At 39.3% G+C, this 24,684-nt stretch overlaps 1 protein-coding gene across 4 annotated transcripts; it reads right to left on the bottom strand.

Annotated features, from left to right (window-relative positions):
* Positions 1-15,926: 15,926 nt before the first annotated feature.
* On the bottom strand, positions 15,927-18,545 carry LOC104613488 (glucan endo-1,3-beta-glucosidase 14-like). Of its 4 annotated transcripts, none has more exons than XM_088900078.1 (3): positions 18,140-18,545; positions 16,915-17,966; positions 15,927-16,559 (listed from the first exon to the last, which is right to left on the bottom strand). In XM_088900078.1, the coding sequence occupies exons 1-3, from the start codon at positions 18,198-18,200 to the stop codon at positions 16,470-16,472; spliced, it is 1,203 nt and encodes a 400-aa protein (XP_088756204.1). In that variant the 5' UTR covers positions 18,201-18,545; the 3' UTR covers positions 15,927-16,469. The 4 variants fall into 4 exon arrangements, with proteins under 4 accessions (XP_088756204.1, XP_088756205.1, XP_010279617.1 ...); XM_088900079.1 differs by having other exon boundaries at positions 15,927-16,556; positions 18,140-18,542; XM_010281315.3 differs by having other exon boundaries at positions 18,143-18,541.
* Between the last annotated feature and the right edge of the window lie 6,139 nt (positions 18,546-24,684).

Genomic DNA, 24,684 nt, shown 5'->3' on the forward strand with positions numbered 1-24,684 from the left:
CTGCCAAGGTGAGACCTAAGGTGCATGAAGTGTGGGTTTTCTTGAAACCCTGAACCGGACCAGAATTCCAGTATTGCCTTGGACCTTGGAGATAGATGGGCAAAACTGAAATATTACACCTAACCCGTAGACTCGATTATGATACTACACTACGTCTCGAATTAGGCTGTCTTTGATATGCCAATCAGTGAGATCCTTAGAAGGGGTCAAAACCTGAGTATGTTGGGATAGTCCAACAATTCATCTGAGTGGGTGATCATAGTGACAGGATCAACCCCTTTGTCGGACAAAGTGAATGATCGAGGATGCACTCTCTCTGATGGAAACCTAAACTGCCAACAATCGACTTCAACCATTGAAATTTGTTTTGCAAAATATATTTATATAAAGATACACATATATATATTATGATTTCAAAATGTTTGCAAAAGGTTTTAATTCTCGGGATCCATGTGAGTAGAGAGTGCAGCACTGTACCTTGCAGCCGAGGGAGAGGTCCTCTCTTGTCGGGCAGTGTTTGATCATTATGGGCTGAGAGGTTAAGTGTAAGACCATTGAGGGTAATACCTGATGGGCTAATCTTGCATCTGCCCACAGTCCTTGGGTTTTTATAAGGTGGCTTGACCCAATGACCATTTATTGTAAATGTTGGCCCCATTAAGGGCCCATGGTGATGGACTCAGGGGTTCACTATCTCCTATAGTTAATTCGGCCAGACCTTGTAACAAAGGCTGAGCTGAACCCATGTAACTGATGTGTAGATCAATGTTTGGGTCCCACGCCATACAAGGATAGCCAACTAGGCAGCAGATTAGGAGGTTAAGTGAGCACGTAGACTTAATGGGTCTAAAGCCCAATTCGAACTTGCTTAATGAGATTAATTAAATAGTGGCGGTTCTGGGATTTAGATCAGTAGATAGGATAAGGGATTATCCCTATCCACTCAGAGAGTCCAAATCCAAACAAAGATTTGGATCAAGAAACTTCTAATTTGATTAGGAAGGTTGACCTTTATCTGTAGATAAAACAAGGGATTATCCTTATTTCTTAAAGAGAGTCTAGATCCAAATACAAGATTTGGATTAGGAAACTCCTAATGGGATTAGGAGATCCTCTCTTTTAAGGCTATAAATAGAGGAGCAGGGCGAACCTCCAAAATAGACAACAAGAAATCAGATCGAGAATTCTTGGTTCGCAAATCACAGAGAGAAGGATCTGTAGTTTGATTACTCCTGCCTTTTGCTCTTTCCTGCTCTTGTCGCCCCTGCCAGTTCGATCTCCACCAGTGGGAGTGATCAAGAAAGGTTCTTGATATTATCTTTTGGTAGAAAAGGTAATATGAAGTCGTGCTCACCAGCCCTCCATCACATTCTTGCTAAAGAATTCGGTTCTAGCTGAAGAACCGTCCTGCTGATTCTGCTTCATCCTGTACCATGTCATCTTCAGTGGAAGCAGTCTTTAGATTTCTCCTTGGGCGTGAACACCTTCATTGGGGGTTTACCATTACTCTGTATCAGGTATATCCCTCTCCTCCCTTTTGGTTTTAGATCTAGTACGGTTTGATTTCAAGATTGATCCTTGAAAATGCAGTTTTCTAAAATAGGGAATGCGATTCCCACATGGGAGAGAGAGAAATTTTTTAAATTTCGTCCAACCTTCTTGCAGGGTTTGGCCACCCATATGATGGATCTCTCATCCCTTCAGTGGTATCAGAGCCAGGTTCAAATTTTGCACCAAATTAAACCAGATCTGGATCTGCACAAATGGGCAGAAGGCGTTCTACCCGATTTGCGCAAATAGCGTTTTTCTAGGAAATTGGTTCCCAGTTTTTGGACGATTGATCTGAAATTAAATCTTTATTAATCTGATTAATATTTATAACTGTTCTATATGTTTTTCTTGATTTTTTGGGCCGTTCATATGGTGGAGATCAAATTCTTTAATGGCGCAAGAAATCTACGCACCTACTGTTCTATTCATTCTTGGTATGTAATTAATTATTTTTAATTTTTAGACGGAAGGTATAAAAATTTAAATCTGATGTAATATTAATAGAAAAATAGGTTTTCTATTTTATTTCATTCAATTATGAAGCAGAAAATGCAGAGGAGAAATTTGACAGATTTGGGTTTAGCCATCTGCGATTTGCAGTTTGAAAACTGCATACTGCGAACTAACCTCTGTTTTGCAGGGTAGCAGACTTATGAACAGCCCTACTACTGATTCTTGATTGTCTTGTATCAATAATTTAATTCCAGATCATGATCTTGAATTAAATCTTGAAATTAAACATCGAATCCTAGACCCATTCGAACCAAATTGGACCAAACTGGTTGGACTGAATCTGTGGTTCGATGGGGCTGTTCTCAGCCCCAAATTTTTCACATGGATCCAGGAATTGATGGTTAATTGCAAGATGCAATTCGGCCCACTACTACAAAACCCAACTTTAATTTGTTAAAACTGCTTTAAGCCCAATTCAGCATAAAAGCTATATGGGCCAAACTGCCCTTTATAGTTCAGCCCATATACCTAGATAATATTAATGGTAATATTATGATAATATCTAGGCTTTAATTATGGGTTTTACAGTTATTTAATTGATTGGACCAATTATGGTTTTCATGCATGTGATGTATGGATTTGTGATGTGCTACGTTCATGGGTCATAAGCACTTGGCCCATGCTGATTCGATTAGTGGCTCTTACGCACACCATAGCGGAATGCACATCATTGCCATGGTGTCCTAAAGATCATTGGATGATCTCCCTTTGTGGTGGGTCCCACACCAGTTTCCTCCCCAAGAGGAACCTTGCGGATCCCTAGCCGTTCAGGGCCCATCTAAATCTGGTTTTATGAAAGCTAGTGGGAGCCACTTTGGTTTGACCTAAATTAAACTTGGGCATAATTATTTGTTCCCTCTTGAAAATATGAGTGCATGTGATAGGGAGATTCATGTGATTAACTCTCTAAAGGCCTTCTATCATTAACATGAAGATGGGTCCTTCAATAATGAGGAAACACACCATAAAATTGGTCTATCCATTTGTTACTGGATCGGTTGGAATGTTTCATAAGATGATAGGGGCATCATAGACCGATGTGGGAGGGGCCTATCCTAAAATGGAAAACTCTCTCACGGTACCTTGGCGGTCACGAATATGATGGGTGAGCACTCACTGGACAGAAAGGTTTAACCTAAAATGGCAATGAACCGTGTCTGACAGAGGCCAAAGGGAAAGCTCATAAGAAGAGTGGATTTGATCCTTCACAAAAAGTGGTGGGGTTATGCAATTAAAACAGTTGGCTCCATGCACCCTATGTGATTTCCCACATTTCCAGAGACATAATTCGTAGTCTCCGTCACTGATATAGGAGGGAAATCTCAGAGATGAATAAATGAAAATGGAACATAGATTAAAAGCCATATCTATGTAGATAACATGAATTAAATAAGGTTGTGGACTAATATTTGCTTTGCCCTTTATCAGAAATGGAAAATGACCAATTCGCTAAACTGTTGGACGACAACAAGCTTAAGGGCCCAAACTATGCTGACTGGTATCGTAACTTTATACTGGTCCTGACATCCGAGAAATTGGACAAGGTAGCTAAAAACCCTGCTCTAGATCGTCCGGGTGATAGGGATTCTAAGGCCCGCAAGAGGGAGTATCAAGAATGGAAAGAGAAAAATTCTCTTGCCCGGTGTTATATCATACCCTCCTTAGATAATTAGGTATAGCAACAGTTCGATCAGATCGAATTGTCCAAGGATATCTTGGATAGTCTAAGGACAATATATGAGGAAGAGAATTGTTCTACTCGTCAGGAGGTCCTGAAATAGTTCATGACCGCACAAATGTCCAAGAAAACAGCTGGTTCATGACCATTGTCTTAAGATGATGGGGTACATCAATGAACTAGAGGCTCTTGAATCTGGGCTTGATCATGTCACCAATGTTGATGCCATCATAAATTCTTTGCCTCCTTCCTTCAATCAGTTTATCATGAACTATAACATGAATAAGCTAAATGTTAGCATCCAGGAACTCAGCAATATGTTACAGAGGGCCGAGGAACTGATAAAGAAGGATGAGCCCATTTCCATGCAGTTGAAAGAGGCAAATCGGGCAAGAAAAAGAGGAAGGCAAAGAAGTAGCCTCTGAAGAAAATTAGCAAGACCAAAAGGCAGAAGAAGGATAGAGCATCAGATGCTTGTCACTTCTGTAAGCAGATCGACCACTGGAAGAGGAACTGTCCTCAGTACCTGGAGACCAAAAACAAGGTAATTTCGAATCCTTTGTCATAGAAGCCAATATGCTGGTAACTTCTGCTTCCTAGTGTGTTGACTCCGAGGCTTCTACTCATGCATATAATACACTGCAGGGGTTCAAGACAAGTAGAAGACTGAGTGATGGAGAGGTGATTCTTTACTTGGGGACTTCTGCAAGTGTTGCAGCTAAAGCCATAGGAACTATAGAATTAGTTTTCAGAGAAAGAATTATTGTACTAAAAAATTATCTTTATGTACCCAATTTGAAAAGAAATTTGATTTTTTGTTTCAAAACTGTGTACAGATGGATATTCTGTTCTCTTTAGTAATATGATTACTATCAAAAGAAATAATAAATTCCTCGCATACGGAGAACTTGAGAATGATCTCTATGTTCTCCATCTTTCTCTTGAAACAAATATAACTGAAACTACATCGGAAATAATCCCCAAGAAAAGAACCTGTGATATAGTTAATCCCACGTGCCTATGGCATTACCGACTTGGCCACATTAACATAGATCATATCGCAAGGTTGGTAAAGGATGGTCCTTTGGATTTTCTAACTGTAGAAGATCTTCCAACCTGTGAACCTTGCCTTCAGGGTAAGATGACGAAATGGCCATTTAACGGTAAGCCTGAAAGATTGACAGGCACACTTGACCTTATACATACTAATGTATGTGGTCCCATGAATGTTAAGACACGTAACAGCACGTTTATTTCATAACATTCACTGATGATCACTCTCGGTATGGTTACATGTACCTAATGAGACTTAAGTCTAAATCTTTTGAAAAGTTCAAAGAGTTCAGACAAGAAGTCGAGAAATAGTTAGGGAGAGAAATTAAGACCCTTCGATCAGATCGAGGTGGCGAGTATCTCTCTGACGAATTCAGGGACTACTTAAAGGACAATGGGATAGTATCACAACTAGCTCCTCCTGCTACATCACAGTTAAATGGTGTGTCAGAAAGGAGGAACCGGACTTTATTGGATATGGTCCGATCACTTCTTGTACACTCGTAATTACCTACATCCTTTCGGGGTTACACATTAGAGATTGCGATATACATACTGAACTGGGTTCCAACCAAATCCGTTCTGAAGACTCCCTATGAGCTTTGGACCGACAAGAAACCAAGTGTAAGACACTTGAAGATTTGGGGTTGTCCGCCACATGTTAAAAGAACAAGTGCTGACAAATTGGAATCTAAGACTAGTCGTTGCCTATTTATAGATTACCCAAAAGGCTCTGTAGGGTATTTATTCTATGACCTAGGAGAACAGAAGGTGTTTTGTAGTCGAAATGCCCGTTTCTTGGAGGAAGATTACATCCTGAACAATCATCATCAAGAAGTTGTTCTTGATGAGGAGAGCTCAGAGGTAGTGGGAGATGTCTCACAAGCTCCAATTAATAACCAACCTAGGAGATCTACCCGAGATTCCAGGCCTCCATTTCGTTACGGCTATGACCAAGAAAGTTACTTGGTGGAATCCACGACCAATGAGAGTATCCTACGACTTATACGGAAGCTATGTTGAACATAGATTCATTGAAGTGGGTAGATGCCATGAGAGCAGAGATGGACTCAATGGAAACTAATGAAGTCTGGACTCTGGTAGATTCACCCCCTGGGGTAAAAGCAATTGGTTAAAAATGGATCTATAAGAGGAAGAAGGGCCCCAATGGTAAGGTTGAGACCTGCAAGGCTTATCTTGTGGTGAAAGGGTACACTCAGAAAGAAGGAATCGATTATGAAGAAACCTTTTCGCCTGTGGCCATGCTTAAATCCATTCGGATCATGCTAGCTATAGCAGCATAGCATGACTATGAGATTTGGCAAATGGATGTCAAAACTGTGTTCCTGAATGGAGATCTTACTGAAGATATCTATATGCAGCAACTGCAAGGTTTTATAGTTGTAGGTCAAGAACACATAGTATGTAAACTTAATCGATCCACATCCGGTTTGACTCTACCGTAAAAAATTTTGACTTTGAGCAAAATCCGGATGAGCCCTATGTTTACAAGAAAATCAGTGGGGATAAGGTTACGTTCATGGTTTTATATGTAGATGACATTCTACTCATTGGGAATGATGTAGGAATATTAACTACGGTGAAAGTATGGCTTTCACAATAATTCTCCATGAAAGATCTTGGAGAAGCCTCCTACTACTGGGTCTTCGACTCTATAGAGATAGATCGAAGAGGACAATAGAATTATCCCAATCTGCTTACATTAACAAAATAATCAAAAGATACAGCATGGAGAACTCCAAGAAAGGAAATGTTTCTTTCAGGCATGGAGTCACTCTCTCCAGGGGTATGTCTCCCAAGATTCACGAAGAGATTGAGGGCATGAAAGAGGTTCCCTATGCCTCAGTCGTAGGGAGCATCAGGTATGCCATGTTGTGCACTCGTCCTAACATTTCTCAGACAGTGAATGTGGTAAGCATGTACCAATCTAACCCAGGGCAGGAGCATTGGACTACTATGAAAAACATACTAAAATACCTTCGAAGGACAAAAGAGTTTTGTCTGGTATTCGATGGTAGTTCACTACAGATCCAGGGGTATACTGATGCCGATTTCCAATCAGATCTAGATGATAGAAAGTCTACATCTGGTTATATATTCATGATAGGATCGTGTGTTGTTTGCTCGAAAAGCAGCAAACAGGGGTCCACGATGGATTCCACAACCGAAGCCGAATACATTGCCGCAAGTGAAGCTACCAAAAAAGCCGTATGGATGAAGAAGTTCATTCAGGAATTCGGAGTAGTTCCATCCAGCACATCACCCATTCCAATGTTGTGTGACAACACTTGAGCAATTGCTCAGGCTAAGGAGCCACGAACCCACTCGAAGTCGAAGCACATCGATAGGAAGTACCATGTACTGTGGGAGATAATTGGAAGAGGGGACGTCTTGAATCAGAAGGTAGCATTAGCAGAAAATGTAGCAGACCCATTGACTAAGCCACTGACACAAAAAGTGTTTGACAAACACGTGGAAAGCATGGGACTCCGGCTTATACCCGATTGGACCTAAGAGCAAGTGGGAGTTGTTAGACAGTGTATGCTCTTAGCTCCAATCAGAATGACGTACATTATGACATTTAATGTAAATGAATATAGTACATATTTGATTCATGTTATTATGGTGTGTTTCTGTGTAATACCCTTAAACTGGACACATATGAGACTCGTGTTAGTTTAGAATCTTCACAGCCGTTGGATAGATCTGGGGAGATTTATCCTACCAAGGCTGACATTGGTTTGCCGCCAAGTTGGTTGGGGTGGCTTGTCTCAGCTGTCAGGATGAGACCTGAGGTGCATGCAGTGTGGGTTTTCTTGAAACCTTGAACCAGACCAAAATTCCAGTATTGCCCTAGATCTTGGAGATAGATGGGCAAAACAGGAATGTTACACCTGACCCCTAGACTCGATTATGATACTACACTAGGTGTCAGATTGGGTTGTCTTTCATCTGCCAATCAATGAGATCCTTAGAGGGGTCAAAACCTGGGTATGTTGGGACAGTCCAAGAATTCATCTAAGTGGGTGATCATAGTGACAAGATCAGCCCCTTTGTTGGACAAAGTGAATGATCGGGGATGCACTCTCTCTGATGGAAACCTAAACTGCTAGCAGTCGATTTTAACCGTTGAAATTTGTTTTGCAAAATATATTTATACAAAGATATACATATATATTATGGTTTCAAAATGTTTGCAAAATGTTTTAATTCCCGGGATCCATGTAAGTAGACAGTTCAGCACTGTACCTTGCAGCCGAGGGAGATGTCCTCTCTTGTCGGGCAGTGTTTGATCATTATGGGCTGAGAGGTTAAGTGTAAGACCATTGAGGATAATACCTGATGGGCTAATCTTGCATCTGCCCACAGTCCTTGGGTTTTTATAAGGTGGTTTGACCCAATGACCATTTAGTGTAAATGTTGGGCCCATTAAGAGCCCATGGTGATGGACTCAGGGGTCCACTGTCTCCTATAGTGAATTCGGCCAGACCTTGTAACAAAGGCTGAGCTGAACCCATGTGACTGATGTGTAGATCAATGTTTAGGTCCCACTCCATACAAGGATAGCCAACTGGGTAGCAGATTAGGAGGTTAAGTGAGCACATAGACTTAATGGGTTTAAAGCCCAATTCGAACTTGCTTAATGAGATTAATTAAATAGGGGCGGTTTTGGGATTTAGATTAGTAGATAGGATAAGGGATTATCCCTATCCACTCAGAGAGTCCAAATCCAAATAAAGATTTGGATCAGGAAACTCCTAATTTGATTAGGAAGGTTGACCTTTATCTACAGATAAAACAAGGGATTATCATTATCTCTTAAAGAGAGTCCAGATCCAAATACAAGATTTGGATTAGGAAACTCCTAATGGGATTAGGAGATCCTATTTTTAAAGTCTATAAATAGAGGAGCAGGGTGAACCTCCAAAATAGACAACAAGAAATCAAATCGAGAATTCTTGGTTTGCAAATCACAAAGAGAAGGATCTGCAGTTTGACTGCTCCAACCTTCTGCTCTTTCCTGCTTTTGTCGCCCTTGCCAGTTTGATCTCCACTTGTGGAAGTGATCAAGAAAGGTTCTTGATATTATCTTTTGGTAGAAAAGGTAATCTGAAGTCGTGCTCACCAGCCCTCCATCATATTCTTGCTGAATAATTCGGTTCTTGCTGAATAATCGTCCTGCTGATTCTGCTTCATCCTACACTGTGTCATTTTCGGTGGAAGCAGTCTTTAGACTTCTCCTTGGGCGTGAACACCTTCATTGGGGGTTTACCATTACTCCGTATCAGGTATATCCCTCTCCTCCCTTTTGGCTTCAGATCTGGTCCGGTTTGGTTTCAAGATTGATCATTGAAAATGCAGTTTTCTAAAATAGGGAATGCGATCCCACATGGGAGAGAGAGAAATTTTTGAAAGTTCGCCCAACTTTCCTACAGAATTCGGCCATCCATATGATGGATCTCTCATCCCTTCAATTTTGTGCCCTCATAATTAGAGATGACCAAATTTAGAAATAGGGGTATTCTAGTCAATAGAAGGATTTAATGAATGTTAATGAGATTTAATACTTTAAATATGAGACTTAAAATTAGACAAGGACCAAATTCAAAAATTGGGGTAATTAGTCAAACAAATTTCCACACCATTATTCACAGTTTTAATAATAGTATAAATAAGCATTAAATGAAAATTTTTAAACGATACTTTTGTTATAGATTGTTTTCCAATTATTGAACAAAAGAAGTATTTTTTGTCTTTTATCTAATTAGTAGTGCTAAACGAAGATGTAACATAACAATTTTGCCTTTGCTTGTTTCCCAATTCAAACTTTAGAGAGTGGGCATTTGTTGTCCAATGAAAATTCCAAAAGCTAGAGACAGCTATTCGCACTTTTATGGATAGTATAGATTTGTATGGTTAAAACGGTCATTGTCTTATTTACTTGGGAGCTAAAAGAACATGGGTAAGTGCATTTACCCAGGTAAGTATTTCCCCTGAAATACTTACTTGAATAAATGCATTTACTCGGGTAAGTAACTTCCTAAAAAGTGAATGGGGCCTTGGTCTAAGTGATAGTTGCCTATAACATAAAAATTCAGATAATCCCTCCATTTTGCCCATCTTGCTCTAATTTTTTTTTGGTGAAAACTTCCTTGATCTCTCATTTATTAAGAATTATTGAACCAAGGTACTGAAAATAATCACATTGAGTTATCTCTTGGTCTCCAATCTTAAGTGTATCTTAATTTGCACTCCTATTGGTACTAAATTCACATGTCATATAGTCTATTTTAGTTCAACTTATTTTAAAGCCTCTTTTCTCTAAGGAATTTGTCCATAAGCTTAACTTTACATTTAATCCATCATTAATTTACTTTCATCAATTAAAATGATATCATCCACAAACAATATGCACCATGGTACTTCCTCTTGAATATGTTTAGTCAATTCATTTATGGTCAATGCAAATAGATAAGTGCTTAGTGTTGAACCTTGGTGAAGGTCCGTCATAACTATAAAATCTAAAGTCTCTCCCACCGGTGTTCCAGTATTGGTTGTTGCCTCCTCATACATATCGTTAATTAAGTCTATATACCTATTTTAAATGCTTTTCTTTTTCAAAAACAACCATAGTATCTCTCTAAGAACTCTATCACATGCTTTGTATAGATCAGTGAACACCATATGAAAATCTTTTTCTTTTCTTTGAATTGAAATATTGAAATATTAATAAAAGTTTTGGTGATTGTAATATATATAATGATCTGATTTATGCATGCAACATTGATAACTAGAAAACTGTTTCTACAAAATACCCTTTATCAAGCAATCACACTCAAAACTTTATCAAGGAACTTGCACATGAATCATCACATGAGAGGATTTTCCCTTGAGACCCACAGGAGGACATAGGCAATCAAGTCATCTTTGGCTAGCAAACAAACTCTTTTATCTCCATGTAAGACCTCTCTTTTTTCTCAATATCCTCCATCCTTCAATACCATGTAAGACCTCTATTTATAAGTGGATCATATTTGAGTAAAAATAATGTCAATATTATTTCATTGACAGGTTTTTTTCTTGCCACAACTTATCACTCAGTTCTCAATATCTTCTCGGTGCCTCAACATAAGGGAATATATTCTCATTATTTGTAAACATTACCATTTGCATGTATTCACATTCAACCCTTCTTGTAGTGAAGAATAAAATTTCGATGGAGAAAAGAAACAATAAATAAATAAATAGTGTATATACTTTATACCTTTCCTAGCGTTTTTGGTCAAATACTTATACCACCCCTTGGGTTTACCTAATAACTTTTAGTCCCTTTCATTTAAGAAGAAGAAGCTTATACCCAACCCCTTTGACAAAAGTCGGCAGATATGGGATTTTACCAAAGAGTTCTTAACAAAAAATAACAATTTGCCTTCCAAACATGTGTTTTTTGATTGACAAAATTGCCCTCACTTATAAACACTAAAGACAGTTTTACCATCTCATCACTCTATTCTTTCTCACTTCTCACTTTATAGGTCATTATTACATCCAATCCGGATTGGATTGGACCAAATCCGGTCCAATTGATGCCCCAACTCTGGTGGATATTTTGGAATTCTTGGACGAGACATAATTAAACTAGCTAGATAGTTTTCCTGAGGGAACTGCACAAACTATACTTTTGGAAACTGAGGTCAATGAGGGTGTGAAACGCTTATGAACTGCACAAACTATACTTTCCAAGTGAGATGAGCATGAATAACTTTTGAATAAATGCAAGTGGTCCTGCTTCTAACCCTAGCTCAAAACCCTTGGTTAGGCTGTCATCCTAGGTTCAGGACTCAGGTTGATTTTAACTTGGGACCCATTTAATGGCAGTCCTGATTCTTAAAACAGAGGCCATGTAGCAAGTTATGGGGGCCCATATATACGTACACGGCGCACATTCAGGTCATGTATCCCCAGACCCAAATCCAAGGTCAGAACTGGACCTCCAATCCATGGATACTTCAGGTCCAGAAGATTAGATTAAATAATGTACTGTAATAATTATGGTTTTCAAAACCGGACCGGACTGGATAAACCGGGAATCAATCAGGTGATTGGTTCCGTTTTATCCTAGAATTGTTATTTCCCTTAAAATCGTTGATTTGGTCAGCAAACCGCTGACCCGGGCAGTCAAACCGTTCAAATTATTCAACGGTTTGGCCGGTTTTTATTTATTTTTTAATTTTCGTCAGAATGGGCCATCTGTTTAGTTCGAACGATCGGAACATTTGACCTGAGAACTGGACCCCTGACCGGTTTATTATCCGGGTCAATTTTAAAAACCTTAGTATTAACTTTTTAGAGTCAATGATACACTAAATACAAGGATTTATGATAATTGACCATATTCGACAGTTAATACCCTTCCCAGAGATGACATGTTCAAAGCTTGAAAGCTGAAACAGTTTAATCCATCAATATCACCCCTTTGAATTGGGTGATTTGTAATGTTAAAGGCAATGATTTGCTTTGTATTGTAAAGAAAGAATCCACCGTCACCAATTCAAAAATGTAAGGAGGTATGATTCACCATGCAATGATTTAAGGTACTTTGATTGCAAAAGAATAGATTAAATAATGCATCAAATGGAATGCACCATCATTAGCATATGCAAATCAATCTTCTTAGGAGTAATGACTAATAAGCCTCATGTGTAAGCACTGAGCTGAAATCTTTAACCAGCAGCTGCTCTTTGACGCAATCTTCATTAATTCTTTTTCTTAAGCATTTTGGAGAAAAGCATAATTCAAACCACCATGGTTTATGAATTCAGTCAAATGTGATTCAGATAACATATTGTAATTCAGTCACTGGTTGGGTAAAAGTGACAAAAAGTAGAAATAAAGAAAGAAAGAAAAAAAGAATCTCTATTCTTAACTAATGACTTTCCCCGGGGCAAATTACTTTTAGTAATATACTTATCGATTGTCATTTTTGGTTTCTATCACTTAAAAGTGTAGATTAAAGAAGGGATGAGTGACAAGAATCAAACATCAGAGAAGGTCAATCACGCCAAAGAAACTTCTGTATTGTTTTCTGTTTTTTTTTTTTTTTTTGAATTTTTACAAACCTTAAAGTCTAAAGAGGTATTATATTTAGTCCCAAAAGTTAGAAAGTGCAAAGCACCAAACAAGAAAGACATACCATCTGTCAATCCTCTTATGAAAAATAATTTTATGTGGCCCACTTTTTATCACAGCCCTCCACTTTTATCTCAAATGGGGCCTTATCTCCTTATCCTACTCATCTTTCTCCCCTTATAGCCAAGTGGAAGAAGCAGAATCACCCAATCTTGATAATCTATTAATTGGTAGACAACCTTTTGCACTAACATTGTTCTCAGCCATGAAAGTTATCTTTTACTGGACATTTTCCCCAATAAAAAGGAAAAGAATAAGAAAGGGAAATCCCTAGAAAGGAAAAATAATTTTAGGGGTGCAATTGAACCGAGCCGAGGCGAATTTTAGTACGAATTGGTTTGATTTGATTAAAATATTATTAGATTCGAGTTTGAGTTCGAATTCATCTCAAAAGCTCGAAAATGAATATTTTTGCAATATATATTATATTCTATATTTATAATATATATTATATTCTTGTATTATATAGAATATAAAAATATATTTTCATAGTACATATTATAAAATATATTTTTATATTTTATAATATATGTTTGTATGTATGTTTATACTAATCTAACCAGACTTTTTAGCTTTAAACGCGAAATTTTTATTGGCTGAGTTTAAGTTTGAATAACTAATTGAACTTACCTCGAGATTCAAAGTCAATTAGAGCTCAATTCAATGCTTTATACTCCCCTAACACTACTCTTCTCAGTAGGGATATCAATAGATAGGGTTTAATGAGGGTTTGTCTCAATCTGAACCCCAACCTTAACTGATCCAATTAACCTGACTATATAATAAGAGGGGATACTGAATCCACCCGCCCCATTTTATATGTACTACTCAACCAAGCTCATATTTACAAATATTTCAGTGCTACAATATCAACAGATCAGATTAGTATAAATTCATCTAATCATTTTAATCTGAACCCAACCCGAAACCTATTAAGGCTTAACCCATTACGTAAGTGTAGATTTTCCACTTAACCTAGCCCACTGACATATCACTACTTGTCGGTATCTTTAATTTGGTTGGTGCTGTACGTATCTTAATTGATTAATTAGTAGTAGTTCTACATATTTTAATTGGGTCAGTCAAATAATTTTTCTTTTCAATATATTCATTCCAATTGTTCTGTAACCACTTTGCGAAAAAACAATTAGATTGCAATCTTTTATCCATATTGGTGAAGCATATTGAGATTCTAAATAACCTACATTTAGCATTAATTCTTGACCTTAACCAAAAAGATCGTTTGAATATATTGAAAATCTTAAGATTCAAATATTCGAGTTCAATGAATTTTACAGAGACATTAATTTGGTCCATTCTATTACATTACCCATAAGAAAAATGTTAATATTCTTAGGCATCGGCTTCAATTCATCACAATGTTTTCAACCCGTTGTTTGACTTGCCACCCAGCCGTAATTCCGGTTTGATTCAACCTCTGACCCATTTAATTAATCACAAAAAACCATTTGACTCGACCAATAATCAATTGACCCGAATGCTTAAACCGTTTCTGTTCAGCTCTCACCCAATAACCAAGGTTAATTATATCGCAATCAATATACTGGGGTGTATGGGACGTTTTGTATCATTTCTGGCTACATCCTGATATGTTAAATTTTGATCAGTTTTTGTTGTTTACAAGGGGCAGGCCTTACTTAGACAGGTCCCCTGTAAATTTTTGAATAAAACCTTGATTCTTGGGTTACTGCTGATACTTTGAATTTTGATTGAAACAAACGATACTTTTTTTATAACAAAATAGACATCACTTATTCACTTTAAAATAATGTTCCGATCAAAAATCGGCCTAAAGGCTCAACCATTTTTATTTCTGAATCGTGGGTCATCGGTTCAATTATTTACATCAAACATTAATGATTTACTCTCTTAAATTGGATGGTTTTTTATCTAGGTCTTTTGGCCAAATAAGGAATTAACGTTTCATATAAATCGAACCCAAAATCATAACTAAATCATGGTTCAAACGGTTCAATCGACGGGATCAACAGAAAACTCTTTGGAGGTTGGTAGGGTGCGATAATTATATTTGAGCATGTGGACAGACATATAACCTATAGATCCAACCTAGCTTGCTTTTTTCAAGTCTACATATCACCAATAAATCCAAGCTTACTTTGTGCAAGTCCGCCCCACAGAAACAAAACAGACCAGGAACAACTAATCTTATCATCTTCTTACAAATGTCACCTATATATATTTGGGTCTCTCTCTCACACATACAGAGAGCTTTAGACAAATGGGTCAAGGTCAGAATTGGTATCTACAGCGATATGAATAGGCATGCTTTTGCTTTTGACCAGGATAATGTACCTGCTGGAATAATAAACCAGAGTTTGGCCCCCAAATTATTGGCCGGTGAAGGGCCCCTTCCGGCCACCCGCGCCAAAACTGGCTACTTACTTCCAGGATTGGATTCGCTATCCAGACCTGGGACCAGGCTAAAAACCACCCCATTAAAGTCAGAAACTGAAGAAAGTGGCTGATCTGATCTAATCCCACATGGGAATTTTCTTTAATTTCTTTCCTAAGTGTAAGCTCGAGATCTGTGGTGATCCATGGAATTAATGGTGGTCTCCATGTGCACCACGTTTAGCTGATATGAAATCAGCAAACCATCCATGGTGTCTACTTCAGCTGAGTTACATTTAATTTGATCTCTCATATATAAAGAAAAGGGGGTCCCTACCTCAGAAAAAGGATGGAAAATGGGCAGTGCTGACGGTTAATGCATGGTTAAGGAATAAAGCTGAAGGGCTCCTCGTCCGGTAGTTGAAGAATCAACAAAGTGATCTGCAGACTCCTTACGCTTTGGTTTTTTATTTACATCTCTTCTCGCCTCGCATCCATGGAAAAAGCTTTAAACTACGCAAAAGCATATATAGAAGAGAAAAAAAGGTGACCAAAAGTATTGAAGAGCTGTTATGCATTCCACGTCCCAAAGTGTGAATTGCTTTCCCTTCAACCAATGAGGAACGCTCTGCCCTACATTAACTTATAAGTAGAATTAACAAATTTATCCTCACCCATCTCTAACATAACAAACATAAATTACTGAAGAAAAGTTACAAAATAGATGAGAGAAGCGTTCTCCCTCCCCTCTCCACATCAATGGCAGCTTCTTCTTCTTCTTCTTCTTCAGCTTCATTAGGTTGTGTATTGTTTGTTGCATTCTCTACCGACAATGACGGATTTGATGATGAATCAATGCAGTGCAGTCAAATGGGTCAGCTTTTTTGTGGGGTATTTTATTACCCATCAAACGATTATTAGTGCAGCATCAAGAATCTGTCGTTTGGATAAATGGGTGTCTAATGTACTGGTTTAGATTCTCATTTTGCCTGTTAAAGTGCAAAATTAAGAAACTATACACTACAAAGTCCCATGTATAGCCCTTATTCCCCTAAAATATATATATATATATGCATGCACCCCATTTTGTCTAGAATGGTCTTCTCATTAAGACTCCGAAGGTCAATAAATATACATATACCCAATATCCAATGCTTTCATATTCCTTGTTTGTTGCCTGCTTCATAAATACCATTTAAAAAGAAAAGGAAAAGAATCAGATTACTGCTCATGATAATCCAAAAGTTCTAAACTAGCTACAGCCAAACAACCCGTCCCATATAATAAATACAACTGCATTAAGATTTTGAAGAAGAAGAAGAAAAATGTAACAATATTATAATTATATACAACTTGTTTGTTGCATTGATTTTACATTGTTGCCCTTGGGCCCTTCTTTTCCTTTCTCATTCCACCCCCCACCCCAACAAAAAAAAAAAAAAAAAGAAAAGAAAAGAAAAACCCAAGTGAAATATGATGAAGTTTGAAAAACAAATATATATAAAAATTATCATAAAAAAAATTTATGGCCTTACCCGAGTAGCAGAGGAAGTAAGAGAAATGGTAGCTGAAGAAGTTGATGATGTAGTCGCCAATGTTGAAAGGCCAACATTATAAGCCATGGTTCCATCTGGTTGATAGAGACCATAGTTCCGCTCCGACGTTGGTCCAGGCTTCATGTCTTCATTGAACAAAGCAAACAGATAAACATCTAGTCTCTGATTAGGTCTCAAAGGGGTCCCTTCATTCCCCAACTGTCTTCTCAACAAATTCCTGTTGTAAACTGCTGCATTTTCCACAGTTGCACCAACTTCATCTGGGTCCCCTTTTGATGGCCATCCAGTCTCTGAAACTCTAACTTCCAACCCACCATAACCCATTCTAGACACAGCAAAAACAACAGCATCGACTTGTGCATAGAGCATGTTATCATAACGTAGCTTGGTGTAAGGATCAACCATTCCTTCATTTGGGTTGAAAAGCACATAGTCCAGAGAAACCCTGAATGGGTCATCCTTGTAAGCGAAGTATGGGTAAGCGTTGATCCAGAAGGGTGATCTTGTGGTTGCCAAGAAGTGCAAGTATTCGCTCATGACACCAGTCAGGTCCTCCCGAAAGCTTCCGGCCGACGGTGGGTATGAGTTAGCCAGAACTGCTAGAGAATTGGCCGTCGAAACCTGGATATATTGATCAAGCCCTAATTGAACCAGTGCTCCATGGATGCTGATCATTGCTGGGACAACATTTGCCATTAAAGTTGTATCTTCACTTGTGAAGACCTCATTCCCAACAGCGATACCAGTGATCCTCGTCGCAGGAAAGTATGGCCTAATGTGTGTGGCCACCCATTGAAAGGCTTGTTGTGGGTCGATTAGAACGTCAAGCATTTCATTTTCTACAGTCACTATGAGATCAACGCCTGAGTTTGCAAATGCTGTCAGGACTTGAGGATTGGTGTCATAGATCCTCGCTTTGCTGATCCTGAGTGATCTTAGGAGCTCCAGGACCTTGTCCGGTGAAGGAAGATCGTTGGCAACTTGGCCGTAGTTGATACCTAGTGCTGCAACTCCTCGTAGAAAACCAAAACCTGTAACACCCAGCATCAGAAGAGTTAATTAATTCACCATTCCAGATGATCATCAGGAAAAATTTGAGATGATGACACAGCAGTTAAAAGCTGACAGCTGGTGGACGGAACCCATGAAAGAGAATAAAGCAAATTAATTAAGAACAATGCAATGCAAGGGAGGGAATATATACCACCTGTGATTAAGACAGAAACCAAAAGAAAATGGTGAATTATGCTAGCTCTGAAAGCCATGCAGAGAGAAATAATGGAGATGGATGGATAGAGAAGAAAAGGGAGTAGAGAGGGAGAGAAATATAATAGCTAGGCAGAGGTTGGGAATTGGCCGGGATGGAGGAGAAACTATGAATTCCTTTCTTTACTTGTTTGCACTTTCTGGGGTGGGCGTTTGGGGGGGTTTTGGGTGTGGCTTGCCTTGTCAATTTTGCCTTAGCACTTGCCTCTTAACTGGATTTTAAATGGCTGGATTTTTCTCATGTTCTGTCTGTCGACGGCTCCTTTTTTGCGATTGCTGGTATCTTTCCAACGACGCCACCTCCCCTCCTCACAGTGGCTCACACGCGGCCTAAACGCTTGCTTAGTTTCATTACCAAACTAACCCCCCACCAAACGCTTCCTTCGAACAAAAGAAATACAAAAAGCCCACAAATATGTTTTTAGAACTGGGCGCCCTCATAATTTATGTTTTTTAAAAAATTGATGAATAAGTTAGATTATTTAATTCCATACTAAATATCTCATCTTATATATCTTATATATCTTATATATATCTAGGGGTGGTCTCTCCTTTCGCCAAATGGCAGCCCTTTAATATATATATATATATATATACTTCCACCAGGTTGACGGTTTAATCGTTTGATTCGAATGAATGACTCATTGTAACAACAAAAATTACAAACAAAAATTATTGAACCATTTTGGCCTCGGTTTTTGGGTTGATGGTTCGACCATCTGGTTCAAACGAACGACCTATTCTGACAACAAAATTTATAAGGAAAAAATTGAGTGTGTGAGGTCCATTAAGCATTACAATACGTGTTATGTCATTCAAGTAAGTGACTCATACAACCCGAAAATGGAACCATTCTGACCACCGGTTTTTGGGTTGATAATTCAACCGTTTGGTTCAAACGGATGAACGACCCGTTTTGACAACAAAAATTAAAAAAATAAAAAACGGCCAAAAACCATTGAATCTCGGGTCAATGGGTAGTTGATCGATTCAACGGTTTTTGGCCAAGGACCGGGATTGGGGTAAAATGGAACCGGTTGCCTAGACGGTTCCCAATTAAAAAATAATAAATAGCGATTCAACTGTCCAGTTCGATGGACGACCCGTTCTGACAAGAAAAATTACAGACAAAAAATTGTGTGTGAGGTCCATTAAACAATATCATATGTGTTATGTCATTCGAGAGAGTGACTCATGCGACTAAAAAATGGAACCGTTCTGGCCATCGGTTTTTGGGTTGACGGTTCGACCGTCCGGTTCAAATGGATAGCCCGTTCTGACAACAAAATTTGAAAAAATAAAAAATGGCCAAAAACCATTGAACGGGTCAATGGTTTGACTGCCTGGGTCAATATGTCGTTGACCGGTTCAACGGTTTTTGGAAAGGAGCGGGATTGGGATAAAATGAAACCGGTTGCCTAGTCAGTTCCTAATTAAAAAAATAAAAAAATGGTCAAAAACTATTGAACGGGTCAACAATTCGACTGCCCGAGTCAATGGGTCATTGATCAATTCAACAGTTTTTGCCCAGGGACTGGGATTGGGGTAAAACGGAACCGGTTTCTTATACGGTTCCTGGGCCGAAATGTCCATCTGTTTGATTCAATGACAGTTCGAAAACCAGGGTTTTTTGTGCTATTGGATTTTCACTATTCAAAGGTTTCTTCTACTGTTTGTTTTATTCGAGTGTGTGTGGTATGCTCCTTTTTTTCATTTTCTGCTTTTGTTTTGTTTTTGTTTTTGTTTTGTTTTTTTTTTTTTTTTTTTTTTGTGTTTGGTCTTCTTCTTCAAGATCCTCCAAAACAGTCTAGGGTTTACTACCATTTTGTTTTTTCTTTGGTTTTTTTTTGTGCAATGTTTTTTTTTTTCTTACAAGATGATCTACTTTGTCTCTTTCTTTGATTGCATGTATGTTTAGCTTTGTTTCAAAGAGGAACTTTGAACTTGATTTTTTGATTTTTTTCCTTGGGTTTTTTAGTTTGGTGGATTTACTGTCAACTTTTTTCTATGTTTAAGGTCACTTTGGATTTATCTTTCAAGGTTTTGGAAAAGAAAAGAAAAGAGTACTACTGCATAAATGGACTTAGAGGTGTAACGGGTCGTGCCAGGCCACGAATTTTGGTTGGCCCGGCATAGCACGACACGATGGCACGATGGTCCGAGCCGTGCTAGGCCTGAGGTTTCTGGTCCACGGGCCAATATAGTATGGCACAACTATGCATGTCGTGTTGCTTGCGGCCCAGCCCTGGCACAGCCAGTCACAGGTCGGCATGGCATGGTCTGCGGGCCGTGCTCGGCCCATCCAACTTTTTGGGGAGTTTTTTTACAGAAATACCCCCAATAGCTATATAGGGGGTATTTATGTATTTTGGGATGAGAACAGAAAGAATGACATAAATGCCCCCCAACAGCTATATAACAACTAGTTTGGGAGCCATTTTGAGTAAAGTGATAAATAATTTTACAATGACCAAAATACCCCTCCCAACAACTTAAAAACAACTATTTTTAGGGTATTTTGGGCAATTGAATTATTTTCAATTCCTATAAATAGCCCTATTAAATATTTTAGTTTTACTTAACAAAAAAATCAAAAATGTCAAAAAACGAAAAAAATCTGGCCCGATTCGGCTCATGCCCAAGGCCTGGCTTGTGGCGCAGCCCAGCACGACCTATAGCCTGCCCGACCCAGGCCCGTGGCACGACATGACATGGCATAGGCCCGCACAGGCTTAGGTCATGGCCTCGTGAGCCATGCCAGACTGACCCCCAAATTATCCCTAGAGAGAGCCGCACGGCTCACGGGCCGGCACGACGCGAGCCATAGGCCGTGCCCGGCCTCTGTTTTACACCTCTACCATTTTCTTCTTCATCAACTAAAGGTGTTCTGACAATTTTGTTATGGTATTCTTCATTTTGGATAATAATAATAATAATTTCTATTAATGAATGTCATCTTATTAGGTTTGGAGACGCCTAATCCGAGAATTCCATGTATGCCATGACTGGAGACACCATATTAGGTTTGGGTTTCATCTCCTCTCACCCATGAATGAAGAATGATCGACGAACAGTAGCTAGCTTTGATCGGTTTTCCAATGAAGTAATGCACCAGAAATCAGAATACCAGATGGCATTGACAGCATGAGAAGAACCCCAGAAGTAAAGTGTTATTGCGGTTGAAAAGGTTGTAACACTTGTAGCTTTAGCCCATTAATTACTGTCACATGCATGCATGGTATAAACTGAGTTACAGAACGGACAAATTAGAACAAATTAACATCGATGGTGGTGGGGGTGACAGAATCACTGGTGGTAGGCTTCAGCCTTTAAAGGCATGTGAGGTGTATGGAAGAGACATAGGGACTTGCTCCAAGAGAAATATAGCTACCCTCCTTGCTTATGAATTGATTGTGACACACAATTTAATTAGCCAGTTGCCTCCCAGACATCCTAGCTCTTAAGTACTAATCTACCATCAGAAAGTTTATCAAAGGAATCCTGTGGATGAGGCTAAAACAAATTCGAATTCGCATTCCAACCGTGTATTGGGAACATCTCCCTGTGACAAATATGGGAGATGTTCCGAATGGGGCACTGGTGAAGCACGTTGTGTGGGACGCCAATGTAAATTCAACAAATTCTTCTTTTCAGCTTTATTCTTGACACTATTTTCATGTTGTACCCCACAAGGACCCTTTTCTCCCTAATGTGCTCTGGCCTAACAATTAATGGTGGCTGAGAGGGTGTTTTTTTCTCCATTTTAAGCATTTAATGAAACCCTCTTTACCTATTATCTCCATTTTAATGTTTTGGTGGGAAATCCAAAAGAAAATGGGAAAGTGTTGGTAAGTGGATAAAGAATAGAATACGTGGTGATTGAGACACAAGTACTCTTATCCTTCTATCCCTTCCAAAGTCACTTTCTTTTCTTCACCTCGTTTGCAAAAGAAAGACAATATCCACCAACTGTTTTGGTTTGTGTCTCAAAGAAACCCAGCTTCCTATTACCTTCTTTTATCGTCCCATCTTCTTGACTGTGAACTCAGCAATCTGCATGTAAAAGTAATGGGTATCCTCGTGGCTATGGGCTGGATATGATTAGGCTCAATTTGGTCCAATCTGACTAGCTTGGACGGGGTCAAGATTTGCATTTTTGGATTTTTGAGTAAAGTAGGAATGTAAAGAGTCTTGAGATATGGATCTACATACACGTAGATAAAGTTTTTGGGCCCATGGCTCGCCGTATTCCGCAGTTGGAGGAATAGGGCCACCCACACCACCGACACCGACTCACTCACACCTAAGAGATTGGTTAGCCTGCCCTTTTCAGAAATATGTCAAACAATATCTCATATGCCCTCACTAGCTAATTAGGGTTGTGTACTTGTATTTGGTACCATGGTGTTTCAGGTTAGAACATTTTTAACTTGGATCATGGCATTTGAAACACATCATAGATGAAGAATTTAAGCGTTCCGGTATAAAATATAGTGCAAAATATTTTACCAAGTTTCGAAATAAGGCTATAATTGAATGGAGCTCTAATTAAATAGTTTGGGTTCGAATTCAATTAGGTTTGATTCGAGTTTGAGTCTAATCGAATTTGAGCTCAATCAATAAAAAGTTTGGCTTGAAGGCTCATGAATTTGGATTGATTAATATATGCATACATATATATACATATACATACATATATGTATATATTATAGAATATAAAAATATATTTTTATATTCTATATAAATATAATATAAGAATATACTAATTGAGCCACCATTAGTTGGTGGCTGATGACTTTGGATACCGGATATCGGCTTGTCCTCCCCAACATGGGCAGATACCAGAAAGGCTTTGATTGACACCAATTGGTTTGATTAAGTATAAGAATATACCTTGGAGAAGCGAGTTGATGACTTTGGATACTGGCTTGTCCTCCCCGACATGGGCAGCCAAGGACCCAAGTAGCTAGCCAACATCCAGGGTACCGACCTACACGTCAGGCTGTTTTTTATCCAATTCACACGCCTATCGCTTCCGAAATAAACAGTGGCACATTGCCCACCTAGCAGGGACGATGACCCTAGTTCCATCCACTTCACAGGGAAGTAGATGAGGAACATCATCAATGCCGGTAGAATGTACCCCAAAGATAATGGGCCAGTAATCCTTATTGCCCTCGGATATCTCAAACACCTCTCCTGGACCCCAAAGCCTATATAAAGGCACCCCCATGCCTTCACAAGGTATGCCCGATTATGTGCAAATTAGCTCTCTGATTCTCTCAATCTCTCTGCTTTCTTACTCATTAGATCGGCTAACTTAAGCATTGGAGTGCTCAGCCCAGGTTTAAGCCCCTGGGTGCTCTGATCCTATGTCTCTTGCAGATCGGTTTGCCAACCTCAGCATATGTACGTCTGAGTTGTCCTCTAATAGGAGAGTTGGGCAATTCGAGCTACATCAATTGGCGTCATCTGTGGGAACTCAAGCTAAAAGCTAGTTCAATTTCCCATTAACTTCTTCTCACCATGTCATCACCAAAGAACACTCAAGTCGACAGAACCTCTAATGGAGGGGCAAATGCAAGCAGTCGAGCCCTGAGCGAATCCTGCCAGCGTGGATCATCAATAGTTTCAGGCACTGATGCAGTACATGCGAAGCATGGACCTGCGCATGCAATCATGGGAGTAGCGTTTTGCCACTCTCGAGTCAATACCGCTACAGGTTCCATTGCAGATGCAACCACCCCCTTAAAACTAGACTGAAAATGCCAATTGGCTAATCACCCCATAGAAGGATAGGCGTTGACCCCGTGACGTCTTGGAGGAGCCCACCAAGATCCGAACTTCCAAAGCGCGGAACACTACTTACGTCCTTGACGAGGAGGGTAGTAAAGCAACCACCTGCACCAGGTCGGACAACTCAGCTTCGACATCGGGGCCTAAGCGGAATAGGCATAGGAAGCGTCCGAGACACGAACCCTCCAAGAGCCAGTTAGGCCTAAAGGTGGAAGATCGTTAGATGAATCTGGCCAAGGACCAAGAAGCTAGTCAGTCAAACACCTCGAGCATGCCCCAATTCACCTAAGCATCGCTCTTATCAGTCGAGATCCTTATCAAGCCCCGACCCAAGGACTTCAAGGCCCCGGACCTATAAACCTATGATGGAATCAGCAACTTGGCCAACCATGTGGAAAAATTTCAGGCGATGATGTAACTACACGGAGCGAATGAGGCTATTATGCCTTAACTTCCTGACCACATTCCGCCAAGCCGCTCAAATATAGTATTCAGGCTTGGCACTGAGCTCCATCTTTGGGAGCATGTGTGAAGGTTCAACTTGGAATCCCTATAGATCTAGAACCTCAACCTCGCCATGTAGATGACCGCGATGATTCATGGTGTTCGAGACCCACACTTGAGGTTGTTACTGGCAAAACATCCCCTAGAGGATATGGGGAAATTCCTTAAGCGGGCCTAGAAATA

This window comes from Nelumbo nucifera, chromosome 3 (genome assembly GCF_055504915.1).
Source record: "Nelumbo nucifera cultivar China Antique chromosome 3, China Antique-T2T, whole genome shotgun sequence".
NCBI lineage: Eukaryota > Viridiplantae > Streptophyta > Magnoliopsida > Proteales > Nelumbonaceae > Nelumbo > Nelumbo nucifera.